This window comes from Phyllostomus hastatus, unplaced genomic scaffold, assembly GCF_019186645.2.
Source record: "Phyllostomus hastatus isolate PE091 unplaced genomic scaffold, TTU_PhHast_1.1 phas_contig_86, whole genome shotgun sequence".
NCBI classification, from domain to species: Eukaryota; Metazoa; Chordata; class Mammalia; order Chiroptera; family Phyllostomidae; genus Phyllostomus; species Phyllostomus hastatus.
Genome location: NW_025333977.1, coordinates 74,183,021 through 74,204,213, shown reverse-complemented (window position 1 = coordinate 74,204,213; position 21,193 = coordinate 74,183,021). Strand labels below are relative to the sequence as shown.

Here is a 21,193-nt window from a genome sequence, read left to right as displayed (position 1 = left end):
AACCAGGAAGAGGGCTTCAAACCAACCTTTGAGCAATAACCACATCTTATTTCACTGCATATTATTTCTTACTAATGAGAGTTCAAAGAATTGTACAGGGCTGCCCAGATTTCAACCATTATTTCTATAGAAGGGAGTATCTCAGATGGTATATGAATCGAACCTTCAATTTAAACTGTTAATTGAAGTTCAGTTTATTCTGGCCTACCTGTGGAAATATAATCAGAAAGAAAATATTTATGGGAAAAGTTGATATTTAATCTTGATTTTCTTACAAATAGTGTAAAGTGAGTTGCTGTCAGCTTCCAGTGGCACATTTTTATCAAACGCTATGCCTTCTGGAGATCGCAGTCTCCACTCTCTGAACATACAAGTTTTATCAAAAATATGATCATTTATTTTGAACCTCTACAATGCTGAGGCTCTCATTTATTTCCTGGTAGTATAGAATGTATATAGTTAGGTTTACTCATACAAATTTCATTTCAACTATCAAATCAAGTATGTGCTGCAGTAATTGTTACACTTATGAATGCCTCACATTAGAGTGCCATGAATATTTTCACCCTAAAGCTGCTTCTTGTTTTACAAACATTTTGTATTTATTCAAGCAATTCCTTTTCTGATCAGGAGAATGGGGTAAAACAGCCACAACCTGTGTGTGCTCTGCATGTGTGCACTCACACATGTACACACAGACATGCAATGTGAATACCTTCTCTCTCATGCATCCAGCTGCAGGGCCCTCACAATGTAAAACTTTTCCCAAAGTTAACAAAAAGGGACAGAACAGATAACTGGAGAATGGAATTAGTTTTGGAAATCGATTCTCTGTGCACTCATTTTCCAATGAATACATGTGCATTTGAGATGTGTCCATAAGGAAAAATGAGACAGGACAGATATGGGGGAAAAACACAATTGAATCAGAATAAGGATCATGAATGGGTAAAGAAAGAACGTGGGAAACACTGAGCCCTAGTTTTGTTACTTCATGTTTCCCAAACACAGTACATTAAAAACTTTTTTATTAAGAAGCTTAGATGAGGAATATACATTCTATGTTTAACTGAAATATTTTTATTGTTAAAGTATGATACTTCTGAAGTCAAATCTATTGTGCTGATTTTTAATAGTAAAGATTTCCCATTTAATTCTTTAGATATATAATAAAAATACTTATATAATATTTTGTTTTCAAAGCAGTTTTCACATATTCCTTTGAATATGAGTGACATGAGTTACTAAGGAGATCAAATAAATCATTCAATGCAAACCTATCTTTTTTGGTAGCCCTCCTGAGCATGGACAGATGCACCTTCTTAGAGCAGGGAAGGTACGTCATATAGAGACTAGAGCAGGACTTGGGCATCTTAAGCTTAGCTTGGGGAGTAACCACCTCCCATGTCTGTGGTTGTAGAGTTGTTCACATTGTTCTGATCTGCAAAGTGGGGGCTGTACCTCCTGTAGCAGGATATTGAGCAGATTCAAGTGAAAGTTTACAAGGGGGGACCCAAAACCCTGGAATTTATTTGTAAAATATCATGTTTGTCCTTACATGGTTAAACTTCAATCACCTTCACAGTGCTCTCCATGTGATGTAGTACACCTATCGAGACAGTTTTTCCACTGCTCAAAACAGTTGTTGAGCTCATCCATTTTGATGCTTTTTTAGTGTTTCTACTGTTTTTTGTTGCACCTTTTCCACTTGGACAAAACTTTTCTCTTTGAGGACATTTTTCATCTGGGGAAACAAAAAAAGTTGCTCTGGGCGAGACTGGGTGAATAGGGAGGGTGGGGCATAGGGGTAATGCTGTTTTTGGTCAAAAACTGCTGAACCGTCCTCTCGCAGTGAGGGCAGGTGTGCTTATAAATCACCCATCATAAAATGGGCAAACAGGTTAAAAGGGTCTTCAAAAAAAATTCACTGAAGCTGAATGCAGCCTCTCACAATAATGCCAGCTGGTGCACTGATGGTATACAGATGGGTTCCTAGAACACTCACCTAGTGGGGGAAGCCTGTACTACAAGGGACCCGCCTTCCAGAAGATAATTCCAGTATTTTTTTGGTCTCCCCTCAAAAATAATGCATCAATATAGTCTCTTATAATAGGTACTTAGTATATGTCAGGAATATATGTGTTTAAAAATATATCACATATATATACACATCAATTTTTAAACATGTGTTTTAAACAAACACATGTGTAATTTTATGTCTAATATCTAATCATCCAAATACAGCTGGAAAGTTATATAATATTGTCATGTTCCATGATTTGAACTTCTTTGAATAATCCTTTATAGATCGTATAACCCGTTCATGTGTCAATATTTCCCACTTCTACATGTTATAAAAAGGGAGATTTCTTGATTGAAGAAGGTTGGAAACTATAGTAGCTTGGGGCAAACATGGCCTTTAGAGTCAGATCTGATTTGATCCCCAACTTACCTACGCAGAAGCCAAACACATTTGGGAGTTATGGAACCTCTCTAAACCTTAGTTTTCAGCTTTAAGGTAAGAGAGTATATTTAATACAATTTACAAGCATTAAAGATTAAATAAGATAATGTATGGTTGGCCCTAGCACATAAATATTGATATACACAGCTGTCTTTACCTTATTTTAAAGGTGAAACATTTCTATGAATGCTCATGCCCTTTCAGATTGTGCATTGAACAGTGCATTAATGGTGGAAGGAAAGAGATAGTATGTGTCCTGTTAATTAAGTTCCTAGAACAGCCATGTGAGATTCCCACAGGGAGCATGGTCCTGTCATTAAAGACAGAGAAACAGTCATTACAGACCCGGTCACAGGTGAAATAGGGCTAGTGAAAGTGGCATAATAGGGAGATGCGAACAGTTTTATTTTGCTGCATTTGCTCTCCAGAGAGGTGAAGAGTCACAATGATTTTTCTACTCTTTAATAAAGACAAATACTTTCCATACATAAACATCCTAGTTTAGACAAGAGGCAGACAGCTGTGAGAGATATGTGAAGACATATTTCAGTTTTATTATCTTTTAGGCATAGATGGGTATGTTAATCCATTTCCACATACAATTCCTGTAATCAAAGATTGGAAGTGAAACTTGAACTGGTGAAACCTGCCTCTTGTGGCCAAAGAATTAAATTGAAGAGAAGCCACCTTGGAAGTCGAGGACAGTGCACGACCTTCCTCCCCGGCCTCGCTGTGTACGCTCCACCACAGCTGTCACACAAAGAAGCTTTCCCTTTCATCCAGGCCCTGATTCGGTCGTCCTCACACTGTCCCGTCTTGCCCGGACAACTTTCTGCTTTCTGTCCAGAGCTCTCCGTTGTGAATGTTCTGCTCTCTAGGTTATGACAGCTGCTTTTGTACTTACTTTACCACAGCAAGTGAAAGCCAATAAATAATCACAGTATACCCTCTCTTCCCACTGTCGCACTGCTCCCTCCTGCAATCACAGCTTAGGAGATAGACTGACCCTTGATCTCTCACACCAAAAGAAAAGTATTTATATGGAAGTGATTTCATTTTAGTGTTCATGGTTTATTATGGAAGCAGGTGTTTAAAAATTTTAGAATTTCTTTAACAAAATTCTAAAAAAGAAAAGGAAAAAGAGAAATCACAGTATTTACAGAGATAACAGGATGGCTTGGCCATGCAAAACAAATAACTTTGGTTTTTCCCCTTTCACTTTGGTTTAAATATAGACCAAAATTCAATTTTCTCCCTACCAAATAAAACTTCAGTAAATCAAAGTTTAGAGGCAAAATAACATATTTTCTTTTTCCCCCATAGTATTTTACACAGCTTCGAGTCTAATAGGATATTACGTGTATTTAATCCCTACCAATCCACTACAGAAAGTTTTCATTAAACTGAGTCACTACGGCCCAGGCAGTGAATGGTTTACAAATGTACAATAACGTGTGTTTCTAAATAATGCAGAAGTGGCAAAATATTATCCCTAATCTCCCTCTCACTTTAATCTTCAATTTATTTTTCATTGCCTTCATAATTTTTACTTCAACAGTCTAAAAAACAAATACCAGTTTTCCTCTTCCTCCCAAAGAACACAGTTTTATACCTGGAAATCTGATGTTCATTTTCTTTTTCTATAAAGTTATGTAAATCCTGGGACAAAAATGGCTGTGCAGTATTCTCCCAGAATCCAGGCTTCTGCTTGAAAGAACAAAGTTTAAAAGTCTATTCACAAGTAGCTATTGGCCCATATCCAGTCTACTTCAAAAAGTTGCCATTTATACTACCACTCTAAAAAGTTCCTCAAGCATAAAACACGTTTATAAAGTTACAAATTTGAATGTAACTAAAGATACATAGACATTTTATTATTACACTTTTATGTACTGCTTGATAAATTATGTATCAGTTAAAAACACTAAATTATCTCAAGTGCATTCAATATCTGTAGCGTAGTTAACAAAAACACACACGAAAAAATATATATATTCTATATTCTGTGGAAAATAACACAGCTTTGATAATGACCACTGTTAAAAATCTCCAATTCTGACTGATATCTTTTTAAAAAGGAAATAGGTATAATTTTAAGGCAGTGGATAACCCAAAGGATTTAACAACAATTTTTAAATACAGTGATTTACATTGTGATCTATGAAAATGGAAATGTAATCCATGATTTTTTCCAAACTGTCTCTCACACATAGGGTTTTTTTTTTTTTGACAGAAAATAATTTACTAGCAGGAGTATCTAAAGGTAAGTGTTACCCAAATTCTGTTATGTTGTTTTCAGTATAGGCAAACATGTAGTTTGGGAGTACTGTCATTATGTATATATGTCTATTTGCATGTGTGATTTGCTTCTGAGAGGCAGCGGATGGTGCATTCACAGAATCAGCTCATCTGGCATTTATCAATCCGACTCTCTGCCTCCCCCTTTTGTGATAACAATCACGGTTTTGGAATAGGGCAATGTTTGTGTCCCCAGTCTTCACAAGCTGCCACCTTTGGGATTTAGGTGCTTGTGAAAAAGTTTGGGGGCATTATTGATAGCAATCAGAATCAGAAATGTACCTGCTCAGATTATCCATATAAACAATTGAAATAAAAACATTACATTATATATCAGATTAACAGCAACTCCCAGAACAAAGCTTACAGTGTATAAAAATAGCTACGTAAAAAATTTACAGAAAAGGCAAACCCAAAGAAAATCCTCAGTGCAGACATTTACAGAAAAAAAAAATCAAACCAAATACAACATGGACCTATCATCATGGCTGCCAAAACTTGTTATTGTTTGCAATTTCATTTCATTGTTTGACTTGAGATAATTCTCTGAAATCCTGTGACAGCTTGGTAGAATGAACTGCTTAATATTTGAACCATGAATTGCTGTCAATGTCTTTGTATATGTCTTAAATACAATCCACGTTCATGCTTCATTTGGCCTATATAGTTTTTTCTCTGAAATAACAAAAAAATAATTTAGTAAGTTACCATAGCAATCACTTTTCACCATCAACAGATGCTTTGTACTCAAAGTGACAGGAGTTACTTTACAGGAGACTTTATAAAACTCCACTGTCCCTGAGCCTATCTGTAATCCCAGGCACGCAATGGCTTTTTTGCAAATAATGTTTCAGAATTTTGAGAGTCTTTATTTTTAGGAACATTGCTTAATTTATATGAAGATTATAAAGGTTTTCAGGGAAACATTTCATCTTGTTCTCTTCAGGTTAAAAAATTCACGTATCCCTTCAAATCTCTATCTTTTATGGGCTTTGTTGTCAAGGTCGATCTTCCTTTGGGGATTTACTCTATCCAATTCTGAAGATAACAGAAGGTAAAAATCTATGTTTATGAAAGATTGAAGAATAAACCCCAGAGAATCAGGGAAACAAACAGACAAAAAACCCAAACAGGTAGAAATGCTGCCTACCTGACTTCTAATGGAAGGCGAAATAGGGGAAAGAATCTAGTTCTTACTTCTTTCTCCCAATCAGCTGGAGATGCTGGTTTGCAGATTTTAAAAGTGTCCTACTTAAACTATTCTATTTCCCTTTCCTGTGTGCATCCTTCCGATCGCAATTTTGTTCCCATGCCCATATCTTCTCTGTGTAATTGTCTGGGTGATGCACTGAAATTGTGACTACAGCTCATTTGCAATGAGTCAAAGTTTCACTGAGATTGATGGGGATTTTAATTTCAGATAAGTAAGCCATAGGAACAGTTATTCTCACTCAGGGGCACACAGAATAACTTGTCCAACTGACTTCTCTTAAAACATCACACTCGTATAGTTATTCCATATAAATGCATGCAATACCTGTAATATTTACATATGCATTATACACATGCATATATGGGCATATACAGACACATATATACACACACATATGTATATATACACACACACTATCTGCAAAAGTGTGTGTGTGTGCATACACACAAATTTGTTAGCACTTTCATTAAAATAATTTGGGAGATGGCTGTATAAACACTCTGACATTCCTAAGTATCCTAAATTGTTGAATTAAGATTTTTATATTTCAAAATTATTCTCATAATTGCTTTTAAAAATAAATTTAAAGTATTAGAATCAGCACTCATGCAACCAAAATATCAATTTATAAAATTAAGCTTCTTTGAACTCAGCAAAATTTGTGCAGCCAAGAGAATACAAAATGCTAATTAAATGTTAAAATCTCAAAATTAATTTTAATTATTCAGAGGATAATAATTATTTGTTTGGAGGATAGGGAAATGGTTGAGATTACATTCCTCTGAGAACACCTGAATTACCAAAGTTTGCTTTTGAAAAACTCCTCTCCTGTTTTAAAAGCCTCAATGATGAAGCATCTTAATGTCAAGGCATTCCCTTGCATCTCAAAGGTGTTTCATACTTCCTTGGGAATTATTTCTGTAAGCCTCACACAGCCTACTCACCTGGACAACAATGAAAACAGCTTGTCTCTTAGGCTTCTGTTTTGTGATTGTTTTCTTCTAACTTTTTGTTTTCCTCCAGATTACCAAGGTCCTTGTTTACATGTTTAGATGCGGTCCTACAAAGGAATGAAATTACACGTTATTACATTGACATACACACATTATTCTTTTCAAAAAAATTTAGCGTTAACATGAATGCATCTTTGAAAAGCAGGTGTTATACACTGAATACAGGTGGATTGTCAGCGTGAACCATTCCACATCTGGGAGCCTTGATTGGTAACAGACCCCATTTCAATGTACGCCGGGAGAAAAAAGAAACCCACTATTTGGACAACAGACTATACATACTTAGTTGCATCATCTTTTTGGCTGGGTTGTTTTTTTTCTCCCCTTTCTGGAAAGTAATTATTATCACTTGATAGTAAAAATTTTTATTCTGGGCAAACAGTTTCTGGCAAAAATTTCCTGAGGAAGTTTCATGAGGCCCTTTTCCTTTTTAGCATTCTCTACTATGCATCCATGTTGAGTCAATACCCTGTATCTTTGTTATGGATTCTGTTTATTGGATAAATCAAAAGCAAGATTACAAAGAGACCCATCCCAGGCCAGGTGGCTCGAGTGGTTAGAGTGTAGTCTCCTACACCAAAAGGTTGCAGGTTCAATTCCTGGACAAGGTGTATACAAAAGGCAACCAATCGATGTTTCTCTCTGTCTTTGTTTCTCTCTCACTCTCTTCCTCTCTCTCTAAATCAATGAGCATATCCTCAAGTGAGAAAAAAAAAACAGAATGAGAGCCAAGTTTATGACAGAAGGTTGGCAGCAGCTGCAGCTAAAGCAGATCCAGTGTGGTGGTTTTCGAATAGAGGTCATGGATCAGCAGTATCAACACCCCTGGGAACTTGATAGGAGTGCAAATTCAAAGGCCCAGCGACCGAACTATGAAAACAGAAACTCTGGGGTTGGGGCACGCAATCCAGGATAAATAAGACCTAGTAGTTTGTCTGCACATTGAAGTTTGAGAACCACCGCCCTAGTGGCTGCTGTGGTTTCACATGGCTGACTAGGTTCCATCCTTTAAGAGCTGAAACCAGGCACCCAGCTAAATTCTTTCTTGGTTTGGTGACCACTCAGGAGAAATCAAATACTGTATTTCCAAGAGTGTCTCATTTGCTTTCCTGTTTCCCTCCTGCTCTTCCTCCCTCTATCTTTTCCTCCCTTCCTCCCTTCTTTCTTTCCCTAACTTACTCAGCCCCTATTGTAAGCATGTCAGGGAGATCACAGTGATATGGTACCTCAAATTATCATTGCCATGTAATTCCTAGTAATTCTTCTACTTTTAAAAAATAACATAATCTTAGAAGCTAGAGTAGAATGGAGTAGAAAACTCCATTTTCTCTAAAAGCATTTTTAGTCTCTAAATAGAATTTCTTAGCTCATTTGCCAAGAATCATAATCTTACTAGAAAGAGGGTTATATTGGTGTATATGACATGTCCAAGTGAGAGAGAGACATATAGCTCGTTGACGCTGGGTCATTCCTTATGTTTGGCATATATTTAATATGTGATTTAAAAATTCTCAGTTTAACTTAAACTATAGGCATCCAAAGCTATGAATAAGGCAGAGGAGAAACCTCAAACTCTGTCATCATGATTAAGTCCTGTCGTATGTGATGGAACTCTACAAGAAAGGTATTTAACAATGTAAATGAAAACACATTGTAAGTTTGAGTCTGTATCTTGAGTTATATATATTCACATAAGTACCTTCTATCTTATACTAAAATGGTACATCACAGTGAATGGCCACCTCTTTATCACATATATTTTCCAGGCAAGTAAAGAATAATATATAGCTCTGGCTGGTGTGGCTCAGTGGATTGAGCGCCAGCCAGTGAACCAGTGTTGACTCTCAATTCCCATTTAGGGCACCTGCCTGGGTTGCAGGCCAGGTCCCCAGTCGGGGGCACTCAAGAGGCAACTGCACATTGATGTTTCTCTCCTCTTTCTCCTTCCCTTCACCTCTCTTTAAAAATAAATAAAATATATTTTTAAAAGAATAATATACATGTATGTATATGTATCTTAAATATACACTTACTATCTACTGCCCACACATACACGAAGGTTTGTCTGGCGAAAGTCCAGCCATTGCTAATATAACAAGAACAGTTTGTGCGACATCGATGTAACCTGGCAGCCAAGGAGAGTGGACTGGAATGCTCTTGCTTGAACAATGATGACTTCACTGTACTAGTCAGTGGGGGCAGTAGATGCCATTGAGAGAGCATGTGTACTGTGTGGCCATCACATTAAAAATGACTGAGTGAGTAGAGCAACAAATCTGCATCAAATTTTGTGATAAGATTGAACATTCCTCTGCAGAAACTATTTGGATGACTCAGAAGGCTGAAGCTATGTGCAACTAGTAATTGGCAGCTTCATCGCAACAATGTACCTGCTCAAGCATTGTGTCTTGTGCAGAAAAATCAAATCACCCAGGTGACTCAGATCCCCTACAGCACAAATTTGCTGCCCTGTGACTTCTGGCTTTTTCCCAAACTAAAATCACTCTTGAAAGGGAAGAGATTTCAGACCATTGATAAGATTCAAAAAAATACGATGGGACAACTGATGGCAAACTATGTGAGGCCCCAAGGTGCCTACTTTGAAGGGGACTGAAGTACCACTGTCCTATGTACAACGTTTCTTGTCTCTTTTTCAATAAATGTATCTATTTTTCATAGTGAATGGTTGGATACCTTTGGGATAGACTTCACATATGTCACCATGACATGAGGTCTATTCTCTTGTGCTAATAAGTTACATTATTAACAGCTAATAAAATATTAGTAATCTCAACAGTGGAATGTGAGGTGTGGTAAATTAGAATGCTTGCTAAGAAATTTTTTTAAAGCCTGGCCTTTCTTTAAACCTATAAATCCTTTAAAATTTTGTTTTGTTGAAGAGTAATATCCATATAAGATAATGTACCAATCATAACAATACAGTTCAATAAATTTTCAAAAGCTGGATGCATGAATGCACCCTATACCCAGCTCAAGCCACAGAATAGTTGCAGACCCTGAAGTGCCACATCGTGCTCCCTGCCAGCCACTGTCACCTCCCAAAGGCCACCGCAATCCCAACTTCCCAAAGAAGAGTTCTACCTGTTCTTGTCATTTGAATCTAAATGGAATCACAACACATGTATTCGTTTTTGTCTGTGTTTTGTTTAAACTCAAACTTTGTTTGTGATGTTCTTATATAACACTGCATGCAATTGTAGGTATTCTGTTCTCATTGTTGCATAGCTTGTCATGAGGTAAATAAATCATAAATTATTTATATATTTTACTGGTGATGGACAATCTTGCTCTTTGTTCTTTCCAGGATTTCACACATATGTAAGTTAGATCTTTGTGCATCCCATGTCTTTTACATTCTTATGTGTCATATGTCTTCTTTTCCCTTCCTGTGCTTCAGTCTGGGTGTTCCCCACTGATCTGTATGCCACCTTACTTCTCTTGTGTTCTGCTGTGGCCAATCTGTTCTCAACTTCATCCACCAAAATCTTATTTTTCAATATTACAGTCCCAGGTCTAAAATGTCAATTTGATTGTAAAACATTTTATAATGTATTTAATTCCTTATTTCATTCATCTTCAATGACCATCTTTTCTTCCACTTTTAAGATATTAAGAGTTATTTTAATACCCTGGTCAGTTAACTATAGCATCTAAATCATGCCTGAATCTGATTGTCTACTTTTTCTCTGGATTATTGATTGTATTGACTTTTTGCATATCTAGTCCCTTTTTTTTTTTTGCATGTCTTACTTTCTCCAGCCCCTAAATACAGAGATCCATCTCTTTTCTTTGGATAGTTTCCACCAAAATCTCCAGCCCTCTGTATCATGACACTCCCTGATAAGGGCAAACTCTTTCTTCTCAACATGAGTATAATAAACTCCTTGAAAATAAGGACAGGTTTACTTTTTATTTTACCCACAGCACATAATACACTGAATGGATATGGAGGCAGCCAAAATATGTATCTTTTGATGAACTGATCTCACTGAAAAAGTATTTTTCTTCACTATGATGTTCTTTTATAAAAATATTTTTCTTTTATTGATTCTAGAGAGAAGAGAAGGGAGAGAGAGGGAGGGAGAGAATTTTCGACGTGAGAAACATTGCTTCTTGCATGCATACCAAGCGAGGGCCAAACCCACAACCCAGGCATGTGTCCTGACTCAGAACTGAACCCATGACCTTCTATTTTGCAGGATGACACCCAGACAAGTGAGCCACCCTGGCCCGGATCACTATGATGCTCTTAACAAAATTTTCTTTTATCTAGCTTACTACATTGTTAGAGTGTAGTATACAATACATATAACATAGAAAATATGTGTTAATTGGTTGTATTCATATCTATGTCCTTTTACTGTTCCTTATGATACCAGAATTCACCAATATAAAATTCATACATACCCAGCTGCTTTCTTTCTGACAAGTAAAATAGAGAGGATACTACTGTGAGTGACAGAACTCGAGTGATGTCTTACTCCAATCATTTCAAATAAAACTGCAGAAAATTATATGCATAAACATGTACTTTGATTATTCTAATAGCTCCTAAATATATACTCTAACATATACTTATAACTATAATTTTGTAAATCAGTAAGATATTGTGGCAATGAAGGAAAGAATCATGATTCTCAAAAGCCTCTTCTTTCTTCTCCTTTCTTTTATTCTGCTTGTATTCTTTTAGCCCTCTGATTTTTTCCTTCATTCTTTTTCTCTTTACTTCTCCTTTGTCTGTATGTCTCTTTTTCTCTTTCAAACTCACTTCATTAACTACTATTCTTTGCCCCTAATGCGAAAATTCCAACCTATTTGGAGCCATCAGAGAGAGAGAGTGATAGATAAACAAGTCACTGTTCTGTAGGCATAGCCTACTGAATAAAATAAAATTTTTCTAATGTAATAAATCAATTTTGCAATTTTGATTTTTTCAACTTGCTTTGACCTGCTTGGGAAAGAGGAAGGTATACTATGGTTGAAGACACAATGATTTTACAACTTTGATATAAAACATGCATTGTAAGAAATTTGGGTTCTAAGACACATAGATCGATAGAACAGAATAGAGAGCCCAGAAATAAACCCATGTCTCTATGGTCATTAATATTTGACAAAGGGGGGAAGAAGCATAAAATGGGAGTAAAAATAGCCTCTTCAACAAATGGAGAGCTGGACAGCTATATGCAAAAAAGTGAAACTCGACCACCAACTTATACCATACACAAAAATAAGCTTAAGATGGATAAAAGACTTAAATATAGGCCATGATACCATAAAAGTCCTAGAGGAGAACATAGGAAAATTTCAGGTATTCCACACAGCACTATTTTCACTGATATATCTCCTAAAGCAAGGGAAATAAAAGAAAGAATAAACAAATGGGACTTCATCAAAATAAAAGGCTGCATGGCTAAAGAAAACACCAGCAAAATAAAAAGGGAACCAACTGTATGAGAAAATATATTTGCCAATGATACCCTCTGGCAAGGGTTTAATCTCCAAAATATATAAAGAACTCACTCAATTCTACTCCAGGAAGATTAAAAAATCCAATTAAAAAATGGGCAAAGGACCTGAACAAACACTTTTCCAAGGAGGACATACAGAGGGCCCAGAGACATATGAAAGGATTCTCAGCATCACTAACCATCAGAGAGATGCAAATTAAAACCATGATGAGATTCCACTTCACACTGACCAGAATGGCAATCAAACACAAATTAACAAACAACTGCTGGTGAGGATGTGGAGAAGGAACCCTAGTACACTGTTGGTAGGAATGCAGACTGGTGCAGCCACTGTGGAAAACAGTATGGAATTGCCTTGTAAAACTAAAGATGGAACTGCCTTTTGACCTGGCAATCCTGCTGCTGGGATTATATCCTAAGAACCCTGAAACACCAATCCAAAAGAACCTATGCACCCCAATGTTCATAGCAGCACAATTTACAATAGCCAAGTGCTGGAAGCAACCTAAGTGCCAATCAGTAAATGAGTGAATCAAAAAACTGTGGTACATTTACATGATGGAATTCTACGCAGCAGAAAGAAAGAAGGAACTCCTATTTTTTGCAACAGCATGGATGGGACTGGAGAGCATTATGCTAAGTGAAATAAGCCAGGTGGTAAAAGACAAATACCACATGATCTCACCTATAAGTGGAACCTAATGAACAAAACAAACAAGCAAGCAAAATATAACCAGAGACATTGAAATAAAGAACAAACTGATAGTAACCAGAAGGGGGGTAATGGGGGAAAGAAGGGGAAGTGTCATCAAGGAACATGTATAAAGGACCCATGGGCAAAGCCAAAGGCGGGGAGGAGGATTGAGGATGGGAGGTGGAGGAAGTGGTGACAACTGTACGTGAACAATAATAAAAAAAATCCAAAAAACATAATTTTGGTTCTAGCAATGTTTTTTTAAAACCTTGCATTTTGTTAATCCTTACATTTATGACAATTGCAAATTGTCAGAAAAATAGAGAATAAACTATTTGACTAAATTGGAAAATGAAAAGAAGAAAGTAGAAACTAAAGGGAATTAGATCCTTATACTGGGTGAGTTCCATTGTCACATAGCATTTCCTCCAAGGGCACTTGCCAGCTGGAGAGACATAGGCTAATGAAAACAAAAGCTGGCATCAAGGGGGGAAAACTCAGAAAGGAGAAAGCCAGAGTCAAGAGGGCCCCAGACTTGTGTGTAAAATACAATATTTCTTAGGTGATCCCTAAACTATGTGTCTGTGGGAGAAATTTCACATAGTCTAGTAGAAGGCCTAAAAACTTGACATAGGTTTAGCTACTACCCACACAGAAACAAAGGTTGTAGTTGAAGTTCATCAAGCCAGAATTTCTCAACGAACATATCAGCATTTCTATTAAAATCCCAGAAAAGCCACCTGAAGATGATGTGTCAATATTTAGCATTCACCCTAAGACATCTGCCATATAAAATATAAAAGTAACCTTTGAAGATTAAAAAAAATCAGCCAGTAAAAAATAATACCTGCTGTGAAAAACAATCTATATCCTTTAGGAGAATATGACAGAAACTAGAATCTCTACAGCATATCACACCAAAACCACTAGTATATAATTAAAAAGTTACCATATACATAAAAAATAGAAAAATGTAACCCAAATTTCAGAGAATGTCCTTGGATAACAGAGAGCTTAGAATTAGCAGGCAAGAACTTTAAATGTTATTATATCACATCTTTAAAGACTTAGAGAAAAATAGAGAAAATTTTTATGGTGATGAGAGAACAGATAGAAATATCAGCACATAAAAGGAAGCAAAAATAATTCTCCAAATTAAAACTACCATATTGGAAGTTGTCTTATCATCAGATTGGAGGTGACAGAAGAAAGTCTCAGTAGTGAATTTAAGGTCAAAAATATAAATTATATATTCTCCAAAAAGAGAGAGACAGTAGAAAAACAGCAGATTCCCAGTGGGACAATGTTGTTTAGATTAATATACATGTAATTGGAATCCCAACAGGAGAAGCAAAAGAGAATGGGCAGAAAACACATTTTAAGAAACAATAAGCATATTCTCAGGTTTACTGATCTATATTAACCTGCAAATCCAAAATGCTCAGCAACCCCCAAAAGGAATGATAAAAGGAAATATAAAAAGAATGACATGAAAGTAGCCATGGAAAGTTTGTTCAGAAAAACAATGACAAAAATAACAGCTAGTGTCTCATCAGGAAAAATGTGTAACAAGGGAAATTAAACATACTTCAAATGCTGAAAAAAGCTCTCAAACCAGATTTTTACATCCAATAAGAAGACTCTTAATTCAAAGCAAAGCAAAGACATATTAAATTGAATGAAGAAAGACTATTGAAATCATCAGTAACAGACCTGTCTAAAATAAGCATTAAAGGAGGTTCTGTGATTGAAGGAAAATGACACTAGGTGGAAAGTCATATATACAGAATATACAGAAAGAATAAATATAGACTGCATATATGTAGTGAAATATAGATACTGTTAAATTTTTTTTACAAAGACAACCATTTAATTCTATATGAGGTTTGTCCAGAAGGTATCCAGCCATGTACTATGAAAAATAGAGACATTTATTGAAGAAGATATAAGACACAAGAAATACTGTATATAGGACAATGATGCCTCATTTCCCTTTGAAGTAGGCACCTTGGGACCTCACACAGCTCTCCCAAAAGACACCAGCTGCCCCATTGTTTTTTTCCTGAATCTCATCAATGGTCTGAAATCTCTTCCCTTTCAACGGTTATTTTAGTTTTGGGAAAAGCTAGAAGTCACAAGGTGCCAAATCTGTGCTGTAGGGGGGCTAAGTCACCTGGGTGATTTGATGTTTCATCAAAAAAACCTGCACAAGATGTGATACATGAGCAGATGCATTGTCGTGATGAAGCTGCCAGTCACCAGCTGCCCATAGCTGTGGTCCTTTTTGTGGTATTGCATCCCTCAGCCGACAAAGAACATTGAGTAGTACTCCTTATTAACTGTTCGGCCTGGAGGAGTGTACTTGTGGTGGACAACACCTTCCCAATCAAAACACAGTTAACATGGTCTTGATCTTGTTGTGACTTTGCTGCGCTTTCTTCAGGCATGGAGAACCAGGTGACTTCCACTGGGCTGACTGAGCCTTCGTTTCTGGATCATAGCTGTAGACCCATGATTCATGTCCAGTTATGACCTTTTTGAGGAAATCCAGTTCATTTGTAGTGGCTTGAACCAAGCCATTAGCAACTGCAGCACAATGTTCCTTCTGCTGTGGTAGCAGAAGCCACGGGGTAAATTTTGCCACAAAATGTTTTCTCCAAGATCCTGTGTCAAAATCTTGGACAGTAGTTTTTGGAATCCCCAGATGAGTTTCTAGTTCTCACACTGTCAGCTGCTGATCTTTGTTGAATGCAGCCCATGTACATTGAACATTCTCAGGTGTTCTGCTTGTTGCAGACCTTCCAGAATGTGGATCACTTTCAACAGACTCTTGACCATCTTTGAAGCATTTGTGCAACATTTTTATTTGTACTGCACTCATTGCATCATCCCCCAAGTCCTTCTGAATCATCTAAATAGTTTCTGCTGAGGAATGTTCAAGCTTAACACAAAATTTGATGCATATTTGTTGCATTACTGGTTCATTCATTTTGAATGTGAAGTCCACACAGTACACATGCTCACTCAATGGTGTCTACCACCCACAATGACTAGAATAGTGAAGTTGTCACTGAGTAGTATAGTGAAGTCATCCTTGTTCACACATGTGCATTCCAGTCCATTCTCCTTGGCTGCCAAGTTACATCAATGCCTCAAAAACCATTCTCATTACATTAACTATATGTTATGGCTGGACTTTTCTAGACAGACCTCATATATATAAACATATATGTATAAAATACATTATATGTAAGACCCTTTCTTGAAACATTATTTTATTTGGTCTCTTCCACCCTTTTTGCTTTGTAGTCATATCCACCACAACTGCATATACTATAAACCTCACACTATGATGATATGGAAGAGGTTAATAAAATTATAACGGTAAAAGAATTTCAGGTCATTATATAAGTAGGATGTTATTAATCTTCCTTATAGTAATCCCAAGAACAACCACAATAAAAAACTACAAAGAGGTATAGTTAAAAGACCAGTAGAGCATTTAAAATGTAATATTAACACTTATTTGAGTACCTGAAAGCAGGAAAAGAGGAACAGAGGACAACTAAGAAAAGAAATAGGGAGATGGTTATCTTCACTCTATCAATAATTAAGTCAAATGGAACTTTGTGAAACCCTCCATTTAGAAGTTAGAGATTGTCAGACTATACAATGCAGAAGTAGTAAATGCTTAATAGCAGGGGTTACAGTTTTTTTTTTCCTGAAAGGTTCAGATAGCAAATATTTTAGGCTTGCAGTCCATACGGTTTTTGTTCCAGGCCTTCAACTTTGGCAGTGCAGTATGAAAGGCAGACAGTATGCAAAGAAATGGGCATGGCTGCACTTCTATAAAACTTTATTTAAAAAATGAGGCAAGAGCCTGGGGTCATAGTTTGGTCAGCCTCACTGCATATAGGTGCGGTTTAAATATGAGGAAGTAAATAATTAAAAATAAAAGGATGGAAAAGAAACGCATGTCAAGAGTACACTGATGAAAGCCATGTAGCTATATTAATATCAGGCAATGGAACATTCAACACAAGCAATATTATAGTGATAATAAGAGACATTTCATAATCATAGCAGGTTCAATACCTGAAAAAGTCATAGCAACTCTAAGTGTCTGTACCTAATGAAAGAATACAGCAAAACTGGCAGAACTTAAAAGAGGCATAGACAAATACGTAATCTTTTTTTTCAGTGTTAATGTAAATTTATCAAACAGAAGTTCAACTTACATTTTTCAAAATATTACTGTACCAGGTCTTAATGAGAGCTAAACATGGTCAAAATTGTTGTGTTGAAACTTACATGAATGTTTGATGGCAATCTATATACATTCAGTTTTGGGTGTAATGTGCTTTGGCTATAAGAAAGAACATTCAGTCTACTTCACTAACAGGAATACCCTTTAATGCTGGGATGGCCTCTTTTTGGTGTTTCTTCTCCTGTGGATCTTTAAGCACAGTTACCTGTGACTGTATGAATTGAGCTGAGCGGTGGGTACTTGTCCCGTTCACTCCAAATAGAGTACATACCTGATTACTACAGTAGTGAAGAACAGATGGGCAATGCAACTGCAAATACGTTAAACCTAAAGAGTTTAGCCATGTAGGTATAAATGTCCACACAAGATACAGTGTGAAGCCAAACTGGAAGCTTAAGAAAACAACAAAGCCATAAACCACTTCTTTGGGCAATGACGTTCATGATTTTCCACTATGCTTCCCTGTAGCTTTAGACAATCTTAGCGTAAAGTCCCCTGCATAAGTGCAGACTGGGGAGCAATAGCAGGGGGAGAGTCAAAACTAAGTGAAAGGCCAAGTGGCCACTGCGCACCCACCCAGGCCAGCTCAAATAAATTTGTATAAAAATTATCTGTAGGTTTAGATGTTCTTTCCATGACGAATACATTTTGGCAGCCATGGTGAGTTGTGGGAAGTCTTTCCTTAGGGCAGCGTGACAAGAGTAGGGTCTCTCTTTCACGGTCCTTGAGGACCTCTGTATGTCTGGCCTTGTAACAGATTGGCTGTGTGAGGTTGGGTAAATCCCAGACCCTCTCTGGGACCCAGCTGTCTCATCTTGCAAGGGAGTGGGTCAGTGCGAGGCACCCAGCAGCAGCCCTCTGTGGTCAGTCACCACTCTTCCGGTCTACCTCTGGGAGTATTCTGGAACCATCGCTCACTGGCTTGTGAGAACCGACGGTTACATTTTCAGGAATTCTGTAAGCCAGTTGTTACACACAACCATTATTAAAAATTAGGTTATATAACATTTTAGTTTTAAAAATCATATTTTTATTATCTTTTATTGATTATGCTATTATAGTTGTCCTGATTTTCCCCCTTTGGCCCCTCTCCACCCTGCACCTCCCACTCCCCCAGGCTATCCCTCCACCTTCACGTCCATGGGTCATGTGTAGGTTCTTTGGCTACTCCATTTTCTATATCGCATTAACATCCCCGTGTTTATTCTCTAACTACCTATTTGTACTTCTTTTTTTTCTTTAAAATAAGATTTATTTCCATTTGTGCATCTATTTGTACTTCTTAATCCCCTCACCTCTTCTCCCCTTCGCCCATATATACCTCCTGTCTGGCAACCATCAAAATGCTCTCTGTAACCATAATTCTGTCTCTGTTCCTCTTGTTTGCTTAGTTTGTTTTTTTTTTAGATTCAATTGTTAATAGATTTGTATATTTTTGCCATTTTATTGTGCATAGTTTTGATCTTCTTCTTAAGTAAGTGTTTTTAACATTTCATATAACAGTTTGGTGAATTCCTTTACTTTTTTCTGGTTAGTTACTTCATGGGGAGTTCCCATAAGACTGTCAGCTGATTTCTCTAAAGAAACTTCAGGCTAGAAAGGCCTGACCAGAAATATTCAAAGTCATGAAAAGCAGGGACCTATAGCCAAGATTACTGTATGCAGCACAGATATCATTTAGAATCAAAGGGCAAATAAAGAAAAAGTACACAATCTTATTTAGAGAATTCAATGAACTTTTCTCAGTAGCTGATTTAAGATTAATGGATCAAAATTCACTGTGCATGATCATGATAAGATAGCTAGTACTGGGCAGCTCTAGTATTGGAAATGAATTATAACCTTATCTTATATGTGAAAGGACTTTAAGTAATTCGAAAAAAATTGTAAAGATAAGGTTTAAACAAACAATGATCTAATTTAACCTAACATACAGCTATAGAACACTCTACCCATCAACCACCAAATATATATTTTTTTAAGTGTCCACATAGCATCTACCAGGAAATACTGCATGCCTGAATGCCAGACTAAAAGAATAAGTCTTGCCCTGGCTGGCATAGCTCAGTGGATTGAGCGTGGGCTGCGAACCGAAGTGTCACAGGTTCAATTCCCAGCCAGGGTACATGCCTGGGTTGCAGGCCATAACCCCGAGCAACCGCACATTGATGTTTCTCTCTCTCTCTATCCCCCTCCCTTCCCTCTCTAAAAATAAATAAATAAAATTAAAAAAAAGAAGAAAAATCTCAATGCATTTCAGAAGAGTAAAAGCATACTGAATAAGTTGTCTTAGCAAAACAATGAAATGAGAAATGTTTGGAATATAATACAGTTCTAGTTACATGGCTCCACATAAAAAAAAGCAATTTAAAAACATTTTGCATTGAACGAATGTGAAAATACAACATACTAAAATTTGTGGAATGTTAACAAAGTGCTGAGATTGAAATTCAGAGTTTAAATGCTTGTGTAATAAAATAAGAAAGGCTAACTGCAATGCTCTAAATTTTTAATTTAATTTATGAAATTTGAGACAGAAGAGCAAGTTAAACTCTAAACACCAGAAAATAGAAAACAGTAATGATAAGAACAAAAATAATTGAAATAGAAAATAAACAATAGAAATAAAAACAAAGGCAAGAGTTTTAAAAATATTAAGAAAATTGGTAACTCCCTAAACCAGACTGAACGAGATTAAAAAAAATTACAAAATAATATTAGAACACAACGTGTGTTATCACTACAGAACTCACAGCCAAAAAAAGATATAGGAATCTTATGGGTACTTTTCTTTTTGCAAAAATATCAACAACTTAAATGAAATAAACATTTTCCTTGAAACACTGAGATTTATTCAAGAAGCAACCTTACATCTATTAAAGAAATTAAAATAATAATTTTTGTTTTAAAGAAAGCTCTCATAAAATAAGCTCCAGGCCCACATGGTTTCATCATTAAATTATATCAAACATTTAAGGAAGTAACAAACTCAGTGAAGAAGAGTATGGAACTCTTTCCAACCCATTTTATTATGCCCACCTTACCCTAGACCAAAATTTAACAGAGATATTACAGGAAAAGAAAATTATATACCAATATTTCTCATAAATTCAGACAAAAAAATCCTTAATAAAATATTGACAAATCATATCCATCAATATATAAAAATTATAATACATCTAGTAGAATTAGATTTATTCCAGTAATGCAAAACTGGCTTAACATTCAAGAGTCAATTAATGCAATTTACCTTTTCTCCAGAATAAAGAATATGGGAAAAATATGATTATTTATAGAAGTAATGTAGTTACAGATTTGATGTAAAGTAAAAAGAGCATTTGAGAAAATTCAACAATAATTTATGATAAAACTCTTAGTTATCTAGGAATATTAAAATTTTCTTCAACCTGTTCTAGGACATTGTGTAGTAAAGAATTAGTCCTTGCCCAAAAAGAGGCCTGGCCTTTGTCATTAGTTCCTGGGAAACAACATCTAAATAATTAGAATTTTCCAAGTGATAGGAGCAGCCCTCTCATTCATGCTGGGCCTCTCAGATCACACCTGCTAGTTTATGCTGAGGAGATAATTTCAGGTTAGGGGCATCAGCAGCCAATAATCTTACCGTATGGCATGACCCCAAGCTAAAAGAACAACCATATGATCTGGGTGGCTTTTGCCATGTGATATCATCCTCACTTCTGGGAAAGTGAAAGGCTGGAGACCAAGTTCAACCACACGGACAATTAATCAAT

General features: G+C 36.3%; 1 protein-coding gene and 1 pseudogene across 2 annotated transcripts in view; both read right to left on the bottom strand.

Annotated features, from left to right (window-relative positions):
- Positions 1–6,919: 6,919 nt before the first annotated feature.
- ALCAM (activated leukocyte cell adhesion molecule) overlaps positions 6,920–21,193 on the bottom strand; it is a 197,581-nt gene continuing 183,307 nt past the window's right edge. For both annotated transcript variants that reach the window (XM_045851172.1, XM_045851171.1), the window contains one exon: positions 6,920–7,035. In XM_045851172.1, coding sequence (XP_045707128.1) covers positions 6,948–7,035 — 88 coding nt within the window. In that variant the 3' untranslated portion in view covers positions 6,920–6,947. The remainder of the gene's footprint in view (positions 7,036–21,193) is intronic.
- On the bottom strand, positions 17,515–17,877 carry LOC123826907 (annotated as a pseudogene).